At 34.2% G+C, this 16,703-nt stretch overlaps 1 protein-coding gene across 1 annotated transcript; it reads right to left on the reverse strand.

Moving 5' to 3' along the window:
• Positions 1-1,916: 1,916 nt before the first annotated feature.
• On the reverse strand, positions 1,917-15,154 carry LOC114409590 (protein arginine N-methyltransferase PRMT10-like). Its single transcript, XM_028373093.1, has 8 exons — positions 14,864-15,154; positions 14,082-14,274; positions 13,583-13,688; positions 12,553-12,742; positions 4,348-4,533; positions 4,185-4,268; positions 3,270-3,485; positions 1,917-2,294 (listed from the first exon to the last, which is right to left on the reverse strand). The coding sequence occupies exons 1-7, from the start codon at positions 15,050-15,052 to the stop codon at positions 3,309-3,311; spliced, it is 1,125 nt and encodes a 374-aa protein (XP_028228894.1). The 5' UTR covers positions 15,053-15,154; the 3' UTR covers positions 1,917-2,294; positions 3,270-3,308.
• Between the last annotated feature and the right edge of the window lie 1,549 nt (positions 15,155-16,703).

The following is a 16,703-nucleotide window of genomic DNA, read 5'->3' on the forward strand; positions in this document are numbered from 1 at the left end:
TCATTTTATTATTATTATTATTATAATGTATCAAATCATACATTTGTTTATCTTTTAAAAATATTTTGAATGTTGACTACACAATAAGATTCAAACATAGAAGCTTATTGAGTGACAAATTTATGATTTAATTAGAGAGCTTATTACAAAATAGGTTTTTAGCTAAGTTATCTTAAAGGTGATAAACTTATATCATATTAACATGCTAGGCTAACAAGTCAAGTTAGACTTTTAAATAGGTCAGATCAGTCTTAAAAATAAAGTCTATGGCAAGTAACATGTTAAGCTCAGGCCTTGAATTTTTTAACAAACTAGACCTATTTAACAAAAGCCTTGTTTGACCTAACCTATTTTCACCCCTAGTTGTGATAAAGATCTAACTACTACCTAGTTGTGTGCCATTTATGTTGTTAAAAAATTTGAAAATTTTAAGGTAGATGCAATAGGTTGGTATTGGGCTCCTTTATTTAATCTTATTTTTTTATAAAAAACATTTTTTAGTAAATAAATAATTTTCTATTTTTTAATGTGTTTATCTAAATTTTTTTTTTAAAACAACGTTATTTTTGTTACCTAGTTGTGTGCCATTTATGCTGTTAAAAAATTTGAAAATTTTAAGGTAGATGCAATAGGTTGGTATTGGGCTCCTTTATTTAATCTTATTTTTTTTATAAAAAACATTTTTTAGTAAATAAATAATTTTCTATTTTTTAATGTGTTTATCTAAATTTTTTTTTAAAACAACGTTATTTTTGTTGCTTCTTAAAAAAAATCACTGTTGTAAAAAAATACTTTTTTAAGAATATTTTTTAATTTAAACAAACCAGCCCATTAATCTGACTGCTCTACTAGGATATCTTTTTAGGCCATTACTTCCTGCACCCCATAATTTTTAATATTCCCAAATTGCCTTTCCTTTTTTATAACTTCCTCTCTCACCTCCTTTCCCCTAAGTGGAGCCACTCCTTCACCAATGCGTATTTCCAATTCGTGATTCTTCAAAAAAGTCCATTATAACCACCAAATCAACACACCAACAGCACCACATCCACACCCCAGGTACCGATCCCTTATACCAACCAACATAAGAAAGCTCGATAGGTTCCACATGAACCTCACTTATAAATATTTTGTTTAAATATTTATTAAATTATATATAATAATTAAGAAAAAAATTATAAATATTAAAAAATACGAAAATGAACATAAATTTCACTTCCACTCACATTTCAGCTTCCTCTCTCCTCACATTTCTTCTTCTTTCAACTTTTCTTCCTCTCACGTTCTCTTCCTCTCCCTCACATTTTTCTTCTTTCAATTTTTCTTCCTCTCCTCACATTTTTTCTTCTTCTTTCTTCTCTCTCCTGGACGCTTCTTCTCTCTCCTGGACGCCGCTCCTTCTTCCCCACTTCTTCTCCTTCTTTCAACTTTTCTTCCTCTTCCCTCACATTTTTTTATTTATTTTTTTTTGGTTGGTTTGTTTTTTTTTTCTTCTCCATCATCTCTTTCTGTTGAGTCATGACAAGTGTTATTCTTCCTTAGGCATTTTACAAGTAACTGTCACATTTGATAAAAAACAAAATTTGAAAACTATACAGATATTCCCAGTTCTTTCCCAAAAACTGAATCTATACAGTGAAGATCTTGAATGGTGCTTTATTACTGGATTAGGAAAAGATCAGATCTTCAACTTAACTTAAGATCTATCCTCAAGATATATTAAAGATGCTCTAAAACTTATGCATTAGGTTGTGAAAAAGTAAATTTCATTTTTTTTTATATTTCTCTCCTAAGTACTTATGAAAAAGTTTGTCCAAAATCCTAAATCTCCGATGAAACTTTTTAGAGCCGGTGACTTTATGCACCAATATCCAAAGCCTTGTTTGCCAAACAAGGAAATCTCTATATCCAACAGATCACAACATCACTATTGTCTCGTCGTATAATTATAAACGCCAATTGAAAAAGAAAAGTTTGTTGTAAGATGGAACGCCAAAACAGAAAAAATATCAGGAATCCTATATAATTAACCAACTAATACAAACTTCAGCAGAAAATATTATAAAACTAAAAGGGCCACATGCTTCCCTTAAAACACAGGTAAACACAACCAGCACGACGAGGGTTATCCAATCATCACCACTGAGGCATGCTAAACGTACTTGAGTGGCAAGTCATTAACAACCAAATGATTGGAAACCGGTATGTTGCAAATGGCGGCAACTACTTTTTTTCCTCTTACTACATAATTAAGAACCATACAATTCTATATGATTACAAAATATGAGCCGTTCCTGATGAAAAGAAAAAATGGTAACAATTAATTCTAGAGATATAGTTCCTTATTTTTTTTTTTCTTCAAAAAACTCTAATGAAACTAAAAACAATTTGATTATTTCGCAAAAAATAAGCTAAACCAACTGCTTCATTAGTTAAAAGTAGCTATTTAATTATTATTTGAAGACCTTTCTATAACAAACCAATTAAGGTATTAGACTATTCTTTAGTTAGGACCTCATCTTTATTGAATTTTTAATTAATAATAAATAATGTTGAAAAAGCAAAACTACCCAATTCGACATGTGTAAATGATTTATAACATTGGGAAAAAAATGTGGCCATCCTTTTCATTTGATAATATAATCAAAATATCTATTGAAGTTATTCAATTGGTTATCAAAGTGAAGTCCAAGAGCTAGATTCATAAATATTATAATTAAGGTCCTTAGTTATCTTTGCTAATAAGAATGATTTTCCTTCAAAATATTAAAAGTTCTTGGTAGAAAAGACTGTTAAAGTAGACTCCACCATAAGGATACAATTAACCAAGGCAACTGGTATATGATGTAATTATATAGGGCAAAGGCTAACCAAAGCCTTTGTCCTAAGGGTATTGGTTAAGGATCTTAAATTAGAAATACTTTTATTGGGAGGTGGAAAATTACACTGCTCATGGTCTTTTTTACGTTCTCCTTTGATTTATACAATAAATATTTTTCTCTTTTAATTCTTTAACCAATGTTCTAAGGACACTAGTTAGTAAGACTCACTATATAATGAGATATGATACACATACAACAAGTTTATACAATTTATACATCATATTTTGTGCGTGTCTCTCTCCTCAATCCTATCATTTATTACAATTTAAATTCAATTTTTTTCTGTTATCTCTTTCTCTTTCTTAGTTGTATATTTTGTTGTACAAATTATTGTACAGATATCATTTCTCTTGTATAATATCATTATGTAATTATATATAATTATACCTTGTATCTTGCAGTCCCCAGAATTTGAAATCCAGATTGCTACTCAATGTAGTACTTATTTTTGAAAGGTGCAAGTATCTTGCCAGAATGCTGATGAATCTCACATCCAAGTTCAACCTCCATCAAACGATGGTTTTCCTTTGAGCGACTCATTAGAAAAGAAACCCTTAAATCATCACCTTCATTCAGACGCATGGGAGGATGCAAGAGGAAAACCTGTCAAATGATTAAATATATTATGAAACCAACATTATCAAACACAGCTGGATAAAAGTCATGGCATAGGTTGACTCAAAACAAATAAATGCTACAGAGAAAAATGCCCCATCCATCATAAAGTATGAAAGTTAAGCCTTTGCCTATCTCCCTTTCTCTATAAAAAATTTAACATGTATTTCATCAATAGAACAAGCACTTTAAGGGTGTGTTTGAAGCAAATTAAAGAACTACACTAGCAGAACAGCACACTACAAGTAGCTGAGTCATAACTCAACTCAACACAACTTTTTTATCTGTTTGCTGTTTGGAGATTCATGCAAGGTACAAGTAGTTATGAGAGAGAAGGAGAAGAAAGGATGGAGGAGGAGAGTTGAGGAAGAGAAGTCACAAGAAAACTACAGAGGAGACGAAGAAAGCATCAAATATTTAAAACTTTTGACCTGTGCTTTGTCTTTGTTTTATCCTGTCCTATGACGATTTTTAAAGTCAAACATGGAACGAGTATGTAGTGTTGTCCAGCCCGTTTAATTTTTTAGCAAACCAAACATAACTCTAAGGAAGTTAAAACAAGGAACAATCTATTCCTTTAACAGTGTTCAATTGTTCTCAAAAGTAATGAACCTATATTAGAGAAAATGATAATGACAAATTATTTCATGGATAAATCAACTACCAAGAAGTTGACGCAGCACAAACCTGTTGGCCCCAGTGTGTACCATAATCTACACTGGGAGCTGTAGTTAACTCAATCTCGTGTTCAGCTGGATCCTCACTTCTTCCCTGGTGGGTAAAAACAGGGAACATTGGGATTTATGATATTGATATATACAATTCTGTTAAAAAGGTCAGAGTAACTTACCCGAAAATGTACATCAAACCACCCTCCAAATCCACATAACTTTGTGTTTTCCACGGTTATTGACATAGAAAAATTTGATCTAACTTTCTCTATGTCAGCCACAGTGGCAGTTAAACAATCAATTTCCTTTATTATACCAGCAGTTCCTATGACTTGATGGGGATGAAGGCTGTTCCACAATGATGTCTAAAGAAATCACAGCAAGCATAAATTAGTTTCATGTGCAATAGAAAATTTAGTGTTAACAAATGATTTATCCTTCTATATTTTATATTCTGGCATTGGAAGCCAGTTTCAATGTGCTACATTTATACATCTAAGAACACCCCACAAATAAAAAAGAAACGATTTAAGTTAATAATTTTATCACCATATCTTTCAATATTATGCAATTTCTTAAGGTGAAATAACCACCAATGTTGTCAACCTTGTAGATCCAACCTAGGATCTGAGAAAGGAAGTAGACACATAAACATGGGATTGTAACGTAAAATGTAAGATCCTTCCTAACATATAATGTTATATTCAAGAATACACACACCACCCATACATGCATAAACATGGGATTGTAACGTAAAAAGTAAGATCCTTCCTAACATATAATGTTATATTCAAGAATACACACACCACTCGTACATGTATGCACACATAAAATAACACGAGTAAATTATGGTTCAAAGCATAATGAACGTGATTTGTGAACTCATACCAAGATAAAAGACTTCCTAATAAACAAAAGTTGTAAAGTTACAACTAAAACAATAAAACTCACAAAGGTTTGACCAGTAGCAGATGGCATTTTCAGCATAAGAAATCTAGACAAAAACAAGGGAATGAAGGACAGGCCACTAAAATATCAGTCTCATTGTCTCAGCCGACCCTAAAGAAATGAAGGGGGCTCATGATCAAACCACACAATCACATAGATGCAGAAGCAGAACACATCAAAGGAAAACAGGTCACAGAAGTAACACAGAAACACAAGCCCAGCTCCCACACAATGATGCAGTGCACAAACACAAGCACAGAGACACAGCATCCAGCCACTTGCACAGAAGCCCAGAACACACTTGCACATAGACATAAATGATGCAATCCTACCCCCCAAGGGCATTGGATAGAAGACTCCAAGAAGATTGGGTCAAAAATGCAAGAGAAGGCCCTAGGGTTCTCATGAGCCTTAGGGTAGATTTCGGGCCCATGGGCTAAGTATGAGCCCACTTATCTTGGTACATATTAGATTAAGGTTTCATTAATTTTGGGCCTTGTATTTAGGGCTCCATAATGTAGGTAAGGTACCCTAGAAATATAGGATTTTTCAGCCCTTGTATTTTAGGGCACCTAGACTAGTTTTTGTATTAGGGGTAGTTTTGTAATTTCACATGCACTAAGTGGATATTTGATGTGTGTGGTTGGAAATAAATTTAATTGAATTGGTAGAAGCCCAATCCAATTAAATTTTAGAGGGGGAGGTGAGCATTTGCTTACTACACCCCATTGCCACATCATATAGTCACACTTTGTGCATGTCCTTCATGCTTTTCATGCCTCATGACACCTAAGCACACTTAGTGGAGAATCTTGGAATTGATCTTGGATTAGTGGGCTGAACCATAACTAAAATTCACTAATCATAATTAGTGAAATTTTGGCTCCAAAGTTTGGCTCCACAAATTCAATTTCAAATTCAAGTGAAATTTGAATTTCCCTCCAATTTTGTGTGACACTTAGGCTATAAATAGAGGTCATGTGTGTGCATTTTTTTTCAACTTTGATCATTTGAATATTAACTTCAGATTTCAGAGCTCCTTTTGAGCACAAAATTTCGTGCTCTTCTCTCCCTCTCCCTTCATTCATCTCCTTCTTCCTCCAAGCTCTTATCCATGGCCTCCTATGGTGGTGAGCTTCTTCTAGACTCATCTTCTCCTTGAAGTGGCGTCTCCTCTCTCTCTTCCTTCTCCATTCCGCTGCCATTTATCTTCCAAGAAGCAAAGGAATCCATTGATGAAGAAGATCCTAGGCCTACAAGCTCCAATGGAGCTTGCATCATGTGGTATCAAGAGCATCTTCATCTAGGTGATGTTCTTTTGCTTCCTCTATCTTTTTGTTCGGTGAATTCTCTTTAATTCCTTGTTCTTCATCTTATTCTCCATGTATATCCTCCATTGTCTTGTGGTTTGGTGCTGTGTAGAGTAGATTAAAAAAAATAAACCGATTAAATCTTAGATCTACACTTGTTCTTGCATTTCTATGGTTCAAATTTTGTAGATCTACTCTTGAATCTTGTTTTTGTGTTGATTTTAGGTTCTATCAATTTTCATTCATAATATTCTTGTGCTGAACCTTTAGATCTAAATTTTGTTCCAAAATATTGATTAGAAAAAAAAAACACAAAAATCTAAGTGTAAATCACCTAATCCATGTTGTCTTAGAGTCATGTTTTGTCATAGTAATTGTCACATTATGTTCTAAGTTTGTGTTGAATTTTATTTTGTTGATTGAATTCTAGATACATTTGTTCATGTATTCTTGTCATTCTTAGCCTATCTTTTGAATTTTGAGTCTAATTCATGCATGTTATTTAGTTCATAACATGTTCTAAATCAATTCCTAGAAGTAGTCTTGTTCTTGAACTTTTTTTTTTTGCTTTCTAAGTTTCCTACATGATGCCTATGATGAAGTTGAGTTGTGGTGCTGAGTTGTGGCTGGATTTGTGAATCAAAATAAGTCTTAAGCTCTCTTTAATTGTGTTACTCAAGATAATTGAGCATAAGCAAACACAAATTGTAACTATCCAAGCCTTAAGCAACACAAACACTACTCTTGATTTCTAGGTTGAAATCGCTGGTGCTGGCAGCTTGAACATACGAACTTGTATAAATTACTGGGAACTGGTCACTACGTTGTTTGAGCTGAAACTTTTACTGAATTTTCTAGACATCTGGACCAAAATTATAAAAAAAGAAACAAGCGATTTGGATTAAAGGAAAAAATAAGAAAAATCTCACAAGTTGGCAGAAAAATCAGTGTCCAGGAAAAAAAAGAAAAGTGAAAGGAAAGTGTACTTGTTGTTTTGGCTCAAAATTTGTTCTATAATTGGTGCCTATTTTATACCAATCCTAGTTCTGAAATTTCAATTGAAAATTATTGTGAAAACAAGTGCCAAAACTAGAGGTTTCTTGAGTCTTTTTTTTTTTAGAGTTTTTCTACTCTACTCTAGAGCCATTCTAGGTTTCTCTTTGAGTCCTAGCTTGCTTTTTTGTGCTTTTCATTGCTTTAATTGTTGAATAATCCTTGAAAATTTGTCTTGTTAAAACTCTATTGGTTTAGCTTTCATTTCATTTTTTTTGGTCTTTGGTTATTGCTTGTCTCTTTGTTTCCTTGGTTGTGAGTTGCCATATAGGGAATTGGAAAGGAGGATTGGTGCCATATCTTGAAGAATTTGAGTCAAGAAGAAAGGGGCCAACCACCTTAAGAGCTATTGGACTAAGAAGCACTCCAAATTGAGTGAAACACTAAAGAGAGAATAGCCACCACAATTGAGGACTTTTTTTTTCTTTGTAATTTTGTAATTGGCAATTTGCTTTGTTTTCAAATTTTGTAACAAAAAGGCCTTTCATTGGAAGTAAGTTGGGAGCCTCCGCTAGGTCACCCTACTTCCATTTGTGTGTAATAATTTTAGGCAATTTTCCCTTAGGATAGTGAGTGTTTTGTTGGGAACCTTAAATGAGGTCATCCAAACACTCTTAGGATCCGCCTAGTTTGCATTTCTTGCACTTTAATTTCTTGCTTACTTTCATAGCTTATTTCTTTTACCCTCCATTATCAAACCACCTAGATAGCTTGCCTTTTACCAATTAGTTTTTACCTTATCTTTCACACCTCTTTTAGTGTTTATTTTGGCTAGTTTCAACCATAGTTTCTTTTACCTTTTGTTTTCAAAGCCCCAACAAGAAAGAACCATAACTTAGGAACCAACATGAGTCTTCATTCTTCATCTAGTGTTAATGGTGAGGGTTCTACTCCTAAGGACCCCTTGTATAAGATATTAGATGAGTTGAGATCCCTTAAGTTGTGGAAAGAAAAACAAGAGAGAAAAGAAAAAGGTAAAAAAAGAGTGGAAGAAATAAGTCAAGATGAAAGAGAGAAAATAAGAGAGGAAGAAAGAAGAAAAATAATGAAAGAAATGAAAAGAGAAAAACATGCCTCCTATAGTAGTCATGACTCTTGCAAGAGTTTATGTGAAGAACTTAGCGACTATTATAGAGGGCTTCATAGTTCACATACTAAACATCACTCCCAAAGAAGAGAAAAGGATAGAAGGCCTCAAGAGGTTAACATTAGCCTCCCATATTTCCACGGAAAAGATAATGTTGAGGCCTACTTAGATTGGGAAATGAAGGTTGAACAACTCTTTGCTTGCCATCATATTAGCGAAGAGAGAAAAGTTCCATTGGCTACCCTTAGCTTTCAAGGGTATGCCCTCTATTGGTGGACTTCCCTTGTTAAAGAACGAAGGATTCATGGGGATCCTCCAGTAGAGTATTGGAATGATCTTAAGAGTGCCCTTAGGAAGAGGCACATTCCCTCCTACTATGAAAGAGAGCTTATGGACAAGCTCCAAAGGCTTAGACAAGGGAGTATGAGTGTTGAAGAATATAGACAACAAATGGAACTACTCCTTTTAAGAGCTGGACTTAGGGAGGAGGAAAGAACAAGCATAGCTAGGTTCCTTAGTGGGCTCAATATGGAAGTGAGGGACAAGGTTGAACTCCTTCCATATAGGGACCTAGATGAGCTAGTCCAACTTTGTATAAGAGTGGAGCAACACCTTAAAAGAAAGCCTTCTTCAAGATCTTATGGCTCTCACTCTTATCCAAGGAAGGACCAAGCCCATGGAATTTTAGGGGCTGCACCTTCAAAACCCAAGGAAGATAAGGGTAAGACCATAGAAAAATACACCCCTAAGACTAGTTCCCAAGATAGGACTAGCAACATTAAATGCTTCAAATGTCTTGGGAGAGGTCACATTGCCTCTCAATGCCCCACAAAGAAAACCATGATCATGAGGGGTCAAGACATTTATAGTAGTCAAGAGGAGACTACTTCTTGCCCTTCCTCTAGTGGAAGTGAAGATGAAGTAAGGGGTGAAGAGTCTAGTGAGGAAGTCTACCCCCATGAAGAAGGTGACCTCTTAATGGTTAGAAGGCTCCTTGGAGGTCAATCTTGTGATCTATCTCAATCCCAAAGAGAGAACATCTTTCATACAAGATGCAAAATTTTAGATAAAACTTGTTCTCTCATTGTGGATAGTGGATCTTGTTGCAATTGTTGTAGCACAAGATTAGTTTCCAAGTTGAACCTTACTATCATTCCCCACCCAAAACCGTATAAACTTCAATGGCTCAATGAGCAAGGGGAAATGATAGTTAACCAACAAGTGAAGGTACCTTTCTCCATTGGGACATATAAGGATGAAGTTAATTGTGATATAGTTCCCATGGAGGCAGGACATATTCTTTTAGGAAGGCCATGGCAATTTGATAGGAAGATCATTTACAATGGCCTAACTAATGAAATTACCCTCACCCATCTTGGCACCAAATTTGTGTGGCATCCTCAAACACCTTCACAGGTGGCCAAAGATCAACTAACTATGAAAGATAAGAGGGATGAGGAAGAAAAACTAGAAAAACAAAAGAAAAAGAAGGATAGTAAGGCCTTGTGTTCAAAGGCCAAGGGGAAGGAAAAGGAGGAAAAGGATTCCTCCAAGAAGATTGTTAACAAGGAAAATCATTTTGCAACAAAATGTGATATTAAAATAGCACTCCTTCTTAAACAATCTTTCTACCTTCTCCTATCAAGGGAAACTTCCCTTAGCACCGCCTTACCTCTTGAACTTGAGGTTATTCCTCAAGTAAAGGAGTTGTTGGATGAGGGTTTGGTTCGCAAGAGCTTAAATCCTTGTGCTTTGTTTGTGCCTAAAATAGGTATTATTAGGCACCAAATCCCTATGATAGGTGGTATAATGAATGTGTTGAGTGGTGCAACACTCTTTTGTAAAATCACTCATGCACCCAACATCTTCATGATTTGTGTACATAGGGACTCATTAGGTAGGTTTGTTCTTATTTTTTGTTTCAATGCAAACCTAGGTGCTCATGTGGGACACCTTAGGTTTGTCGTAATTCTTTTTAGGAATAATCAACATGAAAATAAAGAAAAAGGTATGTATTATTCCATTACTTTCCTTAACTTTTTAAATAGTGATCAAGGGCTTTCCATGAACCCTAAGAGAATAAAGGTCATTCCTGAGTGGCCTACTCCACCAAGTATAAGGGAAATTTGGGGCTTCAATATCTTAACAAACTTTTACAAAAAGTTTGTCCCATATTTTTCTATACTTGTAGCACCACTCATTGAGTTGGTGAGGAACTATATTCTCTCATGGGAAGATGACCAGGAAAGGAGTTTTCAGTCCTTACCATACTCTAACATACCCAACATCACTAATACATATGTTTTCATTCTTTTTACAGGTGTTGAGGAAAGAATCCATGAGTTTCAAGAACCTCTGGATTTGAGGTCAAATCCTTTTCAAGGGGGAGGGAATGATGCAATCCTACCCCCCAAGGGCATTGGATAGAAGACTCCAAGAAGATTGGGTCAAAAATGCAAGAGAAGGCCCTAGGGTTCTCATGAGCCTTAGGGTAGATTTCGGGCCCATGGGCTAAGTATGAGCCCACTTATCTTGGTACATATTAGATTAAGGTTTCATTAATTTTGGGCCTTGTATTTAGGGCTCCATAATGTAGGTAAGGTACCCTAGAAATATAGGATTTTTCAGCCCTTGTATTTTAGGGCACCTAGACTAGTTTTTGTATTAGGGGTAGTTTTGTAATTTCACATGCACTAAGTGGATATTTGATGTGTGTGGTTGGAAATAAATTTAATTGAATTGGTAGAAGCCCAATCCAATTAAATTTTAGAGGGGGAGGTGAGCATTTGCTTACTACACCCCATTGCCACATCATATAGTCACACTTTGTGCATGTCCTTCATGCTTTTCATGCCTCATGACACCTAAGCACACTTAGTGGAGAATCTTGGAATTGATCTTGGATTAGTGGGCTGAACCATAACTAAAATTCACTAATCATAATTAGTGAAATTTTGGCTCCAAAGTTTGGCTCCACAAATTCAATTTCAAATTCAAGTGAAATTTGAATTTCCCTCCAATTTTGTGTGACACTTAGGCTATAAATAGAGGTCATGTGTGTGCATTTTTTTTCAACTTTGATCATTTGAATATTAACTTCAGATTTCAGAGCTCCTTTTGAGCACAAAATTTCGTGCTCTTCTCTCCCTCTCCCTTCATTCATCTCCTTCTTCCTCCAAGCTCTTATCCATGGCCTCCTATGGTGGTGAGCTTCTTCTAGACTCATCTTCTCCTTGAAGTGGCGTCTCCTCTCTCTCTTCCTTCTCCATTCCGCTGCCATTTATCTTCCAAGAAGCAAAGGAATCCATTGATGAAGAAGATCCTAGGCCTACAAGCTCCAATGGAGCTTGCATCAATAAACCTTCCAAATATTGGGCCTCTTTAGGTCCAAACCCAGCATCTAGTCTTGTTGTGGGCCTAAATCCCTAACACTCGTACACTTGCAAACTGACACAGTAGACAAGGTGCCCACAACTTCATGGCGGCAGGGACTTCTGAATCAAAGAGGGTTCATTTTCAGACAATTAAAAGGCCTCAATGGGATTTCTAGAATTCGGTTTACGTTTTGGAGGGTAAAGTAATTTTCGGATCAAGGATTTTCTGCAAGTGGCTTAACCCACTATTCATTGTTCATGTTCATGAAGGATCCTAGAAACACACGTTCCCCCCACTCCCCTTTTAACACACCAGCAAGCAATCCAATCACAATCCCAGCAAAAATGAGTTCCAAGTAGTGATTAGGATCATTCAATCTAGTAAAACACATAGAATTGTGTTTGTACAAGCCATCACCCAACTTCAACAAACACGATAACACTACCAAATTTAACTTTTACAAGTCACAACCGATTCACAAATTTAAAACAGATAAAGAGAGACTAACACCAACTTAATTATAAGAACTGATACACTTCCAACTATGATCAAAATTTTATTTCAAAAAAATGAATCATCACACTTAAGGTGCACCAAAGTATACAACTTGCCTGTAGATAATATTTCCTCTGCTCCTCTGAAAAAGGTTTCGTTAAAGTGCCCATATCAACACCATAGTAGGTTTTTGTTTCATCAACAAAGTTGTGCCAATCATCCATAGTCGACTCATAATCACCCAATTTGTGATCTACTATCCCAGTCCGGATAGGTGCCATCCACATGCGAGCATGACTAGGATACCTGCCAAATAAAGCCGCTTAAATCACTAATTACATAGGTAACATCTAAAGCAACCAAAGAAATACTCATATGCACTAGAGATTTTCATAACAATAGCAATTCATAATCATAACCATGCCACTTTCGTGACAAACAGTTACCTTCGGAGGCAATAACCAAATCATTTATATATGTAAATTGTCACCAATTCACCATTGGTAATGTAAGAAAAAGAGCATGTTAAGCACAACTTGCCAAGACAATAAGTCAACTGAAAAATAGGTACAAGTATAGGACCAGAGCAAATGCATTCCTAATTCCTTTGTCTCAATTTATAAAATAGTTTTATATTTAAGTCAATTTCTTAGGTTTGGCACTACATACGTTGACTAATGACTATGGACTTTGAAGCTAGCCCAATTCTGTTGAAAACTATAGAATATGCTACACAGAACAAAACCTTGTGCCTTGTGTCAGTTGCGTGTAGCTCTAGTTTTAAACATGGAAACAAAATTTAAGATTTAAGTTTAACATTTTTTTATTAATAATTAAACTTCAAAAACTAACTGCTGCTGGTAACATTTTGCATATACAATACAATATAGAAATAAAATCAAATATTTAGTGGCCAAAACTACTCTAGTAGATCTCAACAAAATCCCAAAGAAAGAATGAAATGCTGCTACATGAAGAATGAACTAAACATTATCTATTTAACACAAGATAAAACCACAAATAGAAGAATAGGTAAGGAGTAAGGTGCATATCAAGAAGCCACAAAACATCAAATCAGGTAGATGCATCATAATATTAATATTTTTCTCTGCATTATTGCAGAAAAATAGTTACAGCAATACATACATCACTCCTGTCGGTTTGAGCCAGCAATCACGAGCATGTATAACTGAATCAAACATAGATTCACGCAGAAGAAAATAACCCATCCATTCAGAGATGATCACATCAACTGCAAAAGTTATACAACAAGTCAACAATGTTTAAGCCAAACAATTAAAACAAAACATAATTTAGATAGAGAGGGAAAAAATCAACAATTTCAAATTACTCATAAAACACAGAAAGCAAGATGCTTGTTTAATTTAAGAAAGCATTTTCCGTTTCCTATTTTAACCAATAATTGCAAAAATAAAATCATCTTGTTTTTCACTTTATTGTTTTCAAAAAGTTGTATAGAAAATCATGAAAACACCAAAAAACTGTTGTTTTCTTCCCCGCAAATCCTTTAAAATAACTAACAAAATGTAAAAAAGTGCCATTTTTGTAATCATTAATGGACAAAAGAACTGGAGACAAAAAAAAGTTCTATCATACAAACTAAACAGATCCTAAAAGTTCTAACCTCTCTCTGGCAAGGTAACTTCCTCCATCGATCCCTCGATGACCTCAACTACGTCCTGGAGATTATTCGCTTTGATGAGTGCACGTGCGTGTTCCGACATCTTGGTAGCTTCCACTGCATACACCTTCCTCGCACCTGCCTGTGCCGACCATATAGCAAGAATGCCACTTCCAGTCCCCACATCCAAAACAGTCTTCTCCCAAAATTATCTCACCAAGTCAGCTCAAAATCACTCCCACAAACAAAACAACATAAACACAAGCAACAACCCTAACCAGCACACTCAAGTTATAACACAATAGCAAAGGTTACGCTTAATTTATTCTATAAAAACTAACCTACTCCGGTGCCCAGAGGCTCTGCGCTGAGCGAAGGTATGTAGGCAGCCTTACCCTTGCTTGCATATGCAAAGAGACTATTTCCGGATTCAACCGCATGACCAACGGTCACTAAGGCACAACTTTACCGTTGTGCCAGGGCTCGCCTCACGCTCTTGAAAACATTTCTACAACTCTATAACTTCCATTTTAGCATCGAAGCTGAACTCAGTAATCTAATTTCACGAGTTTTATTTTACCTCATCTTTTGTTTACACGAAATAGCAAAACAAAATCCCATTTTTTTTCTAAAAAAATTAAGACAGAGCATAGATGCAGTACATTCTCTGCTAAAAGTTGGGTAGTTTCATATAAGATGACTACACTTACTTTATGGAACTTAAATGTTAGTAGCAGGTTAGAGGGGTGAAACGGTAATAAAGAATGAAGAAGAGGGGTGAGTACCTTGCCAGCGAAGTGGCGTTTGTTTTCAAAAATGGCGTTGAAATAAGCGTCCATGCGAACGCGGTCGGAGAGCATCTCCTTCTGGTGGTAGAGGAAAGCGTAGGTGCAGAAGTAATTGGCGTAGTCGACGTCTTTGGGGACAGGGGCGCCGCCACGACCACCTGCGACAGCGTTCGCGGAGGTTCCCATGTTCACTCGCTCTCTGCCCTGTTCAATTTTTAGGGCAGGGTTGCTTTGGCGGCACTGCAAGGGCGGCCTTTGCTTTGCTTCTCTAGTCTACCGTTATTTTTATGAGCTGTGTTTTCGGGTTTTATTATTCAACTCTCTTCTTTTAAAAATTATTTTTTTCTTAAATTCTCTCTATAATTAGAATGGTTATATTAATTAAGTGTATTTTTAATTAACGACTATCTTTTAATGAAAGTGTTTTTAAAATATTTTCTTCAGTGATAGATTTTTGTAGATTACTCGTAACATTTTTTAATTTGGTCCAATATATCTTTTCATTTTTTATTTCTAAATTAAATTTTAATATAATTTTAAATGAAATTATCAATAATTAAAAATCATTTTATGTCATATAAATTATTCATCATAAGTTCTTTTTATCCATAAAAATTAAACATAAATATTAGAAATTTATAATAACCTATATACCTCAATAACATATTATTAGGACATCACTTAACACATCTTAATCAAAAGATACTCAAATCAAACATAAAAAAATCAGGTAGTAATTTATTTATTTTTAAAAAAGTGAAATTTAGGTAGGAAAATTCAAATGGACTAAGTTATAAGAATGGAAAATATATTTAAACATTTTTTTAATGAATGCAAAGTGTCACCTAAAAAAGAGACATTTTTAATGTGATTAGTAAAAAATGCATTTTCATGTGATTTTCAATAAAAAAATTCTCCTTTTTATTCTTTAATGAGTGTCCTGGTGAGACCCTTTAATGAAAGTGTTTTTAAAATATTTCCTTCATAGATTTTTTTTTATCATTCGTAACATTTTTTTAAAAAAAATTGGTTTAATTTATTTTTTTTCTTTTTGATTTTTAAATTGAATTTCAATATTTTTTAAAAGAAATCAACAATAATTAAAAGAGTTTAATGATCATGTATTGTAATCCAATTATTACAAATCACCATCGTATGAATTTTAAGATAATTATTTTAAAAGTTAACAAACGTATTATACATGATAGATTATGATGGAAGGACGGTGTAAACTAGTCATAACCTTTTTTCTCTAATTAAAAATCATTTTATATTATAATATAAATTATTTGTCATGTTTTTTTATCCATTAGAATTGTAGATAAGTACTGGGAATTTACAACAACTAACATACTTAAACTAAAGATCCATATCTTAAATAAAAGCTAAACCTTCTTAGTTAATTCCTAAGTTTAAAATATATATCTTCAGAAAAAAATTAATTATAATATAATTTTATAAATTTTAAATAATTAATTATTGTAAAATTTAATTATATGAAATAAATCTTTAATTTTCATTATTTAAACTAAAATACTAGTATATATATTACTATTAATAAAAATAATGTTCTGCTGACACACATGTCAATCATTTATCTAATCCGAATATGTAAGTGTGTGTGCAAACATATATGTGCGTGTGTAAATTAAATAATGAATTTTGTGCTCTATTATATTGGAAAAATCAAATCAAAACATTTTGGTGTAGTAAGTTTTCTCCTTCTTGACAATGTTTTTTTAGAAGTGATACACGCACAACAATTTATACAACATTATTTTTGTGTTTATCTCTCTCCTTCACCTATCATTTATTACATTTCAAATTCAAATTTGAG

This window comes from Glycine soja, chromosome 4, assembly GCF_004193775.1.
Source record: "Glycine soja cultivar W05 chromosome 4, ASM419377v2, whole genome shotgun sequence".
Classification (NCBI taxonomy): Eukaryota; Viridiplantae; Streptophyta; class Magnoliopsida; order Fabales; family Fabaceae; genus Glycine; species Glycine soja.

Coding starts and splice junctions, on each gene's coding strand:
- LOC114409590 (XM_028373093.1), bottom strand. CDS start 15,052: ATGGGAACCTCCGCGAACGCTGTCGCAGGTGGTCGTGGCGGCGCCCCT. Junction 13,689..14,081: donor AGTTACCTTGCCAGAGAGAG/GTTAGAACTTTT, acceptor TAACTTTTGCAG/TTGATGTGATCATCTCTGAA. Junction 3,486..4,184: donor GTACACACTGGGGCCAACAG/GTTTGTGCTGCG, acceptor ATCATTTGACAG/GTTTTCCTCTTGCATCCTCC.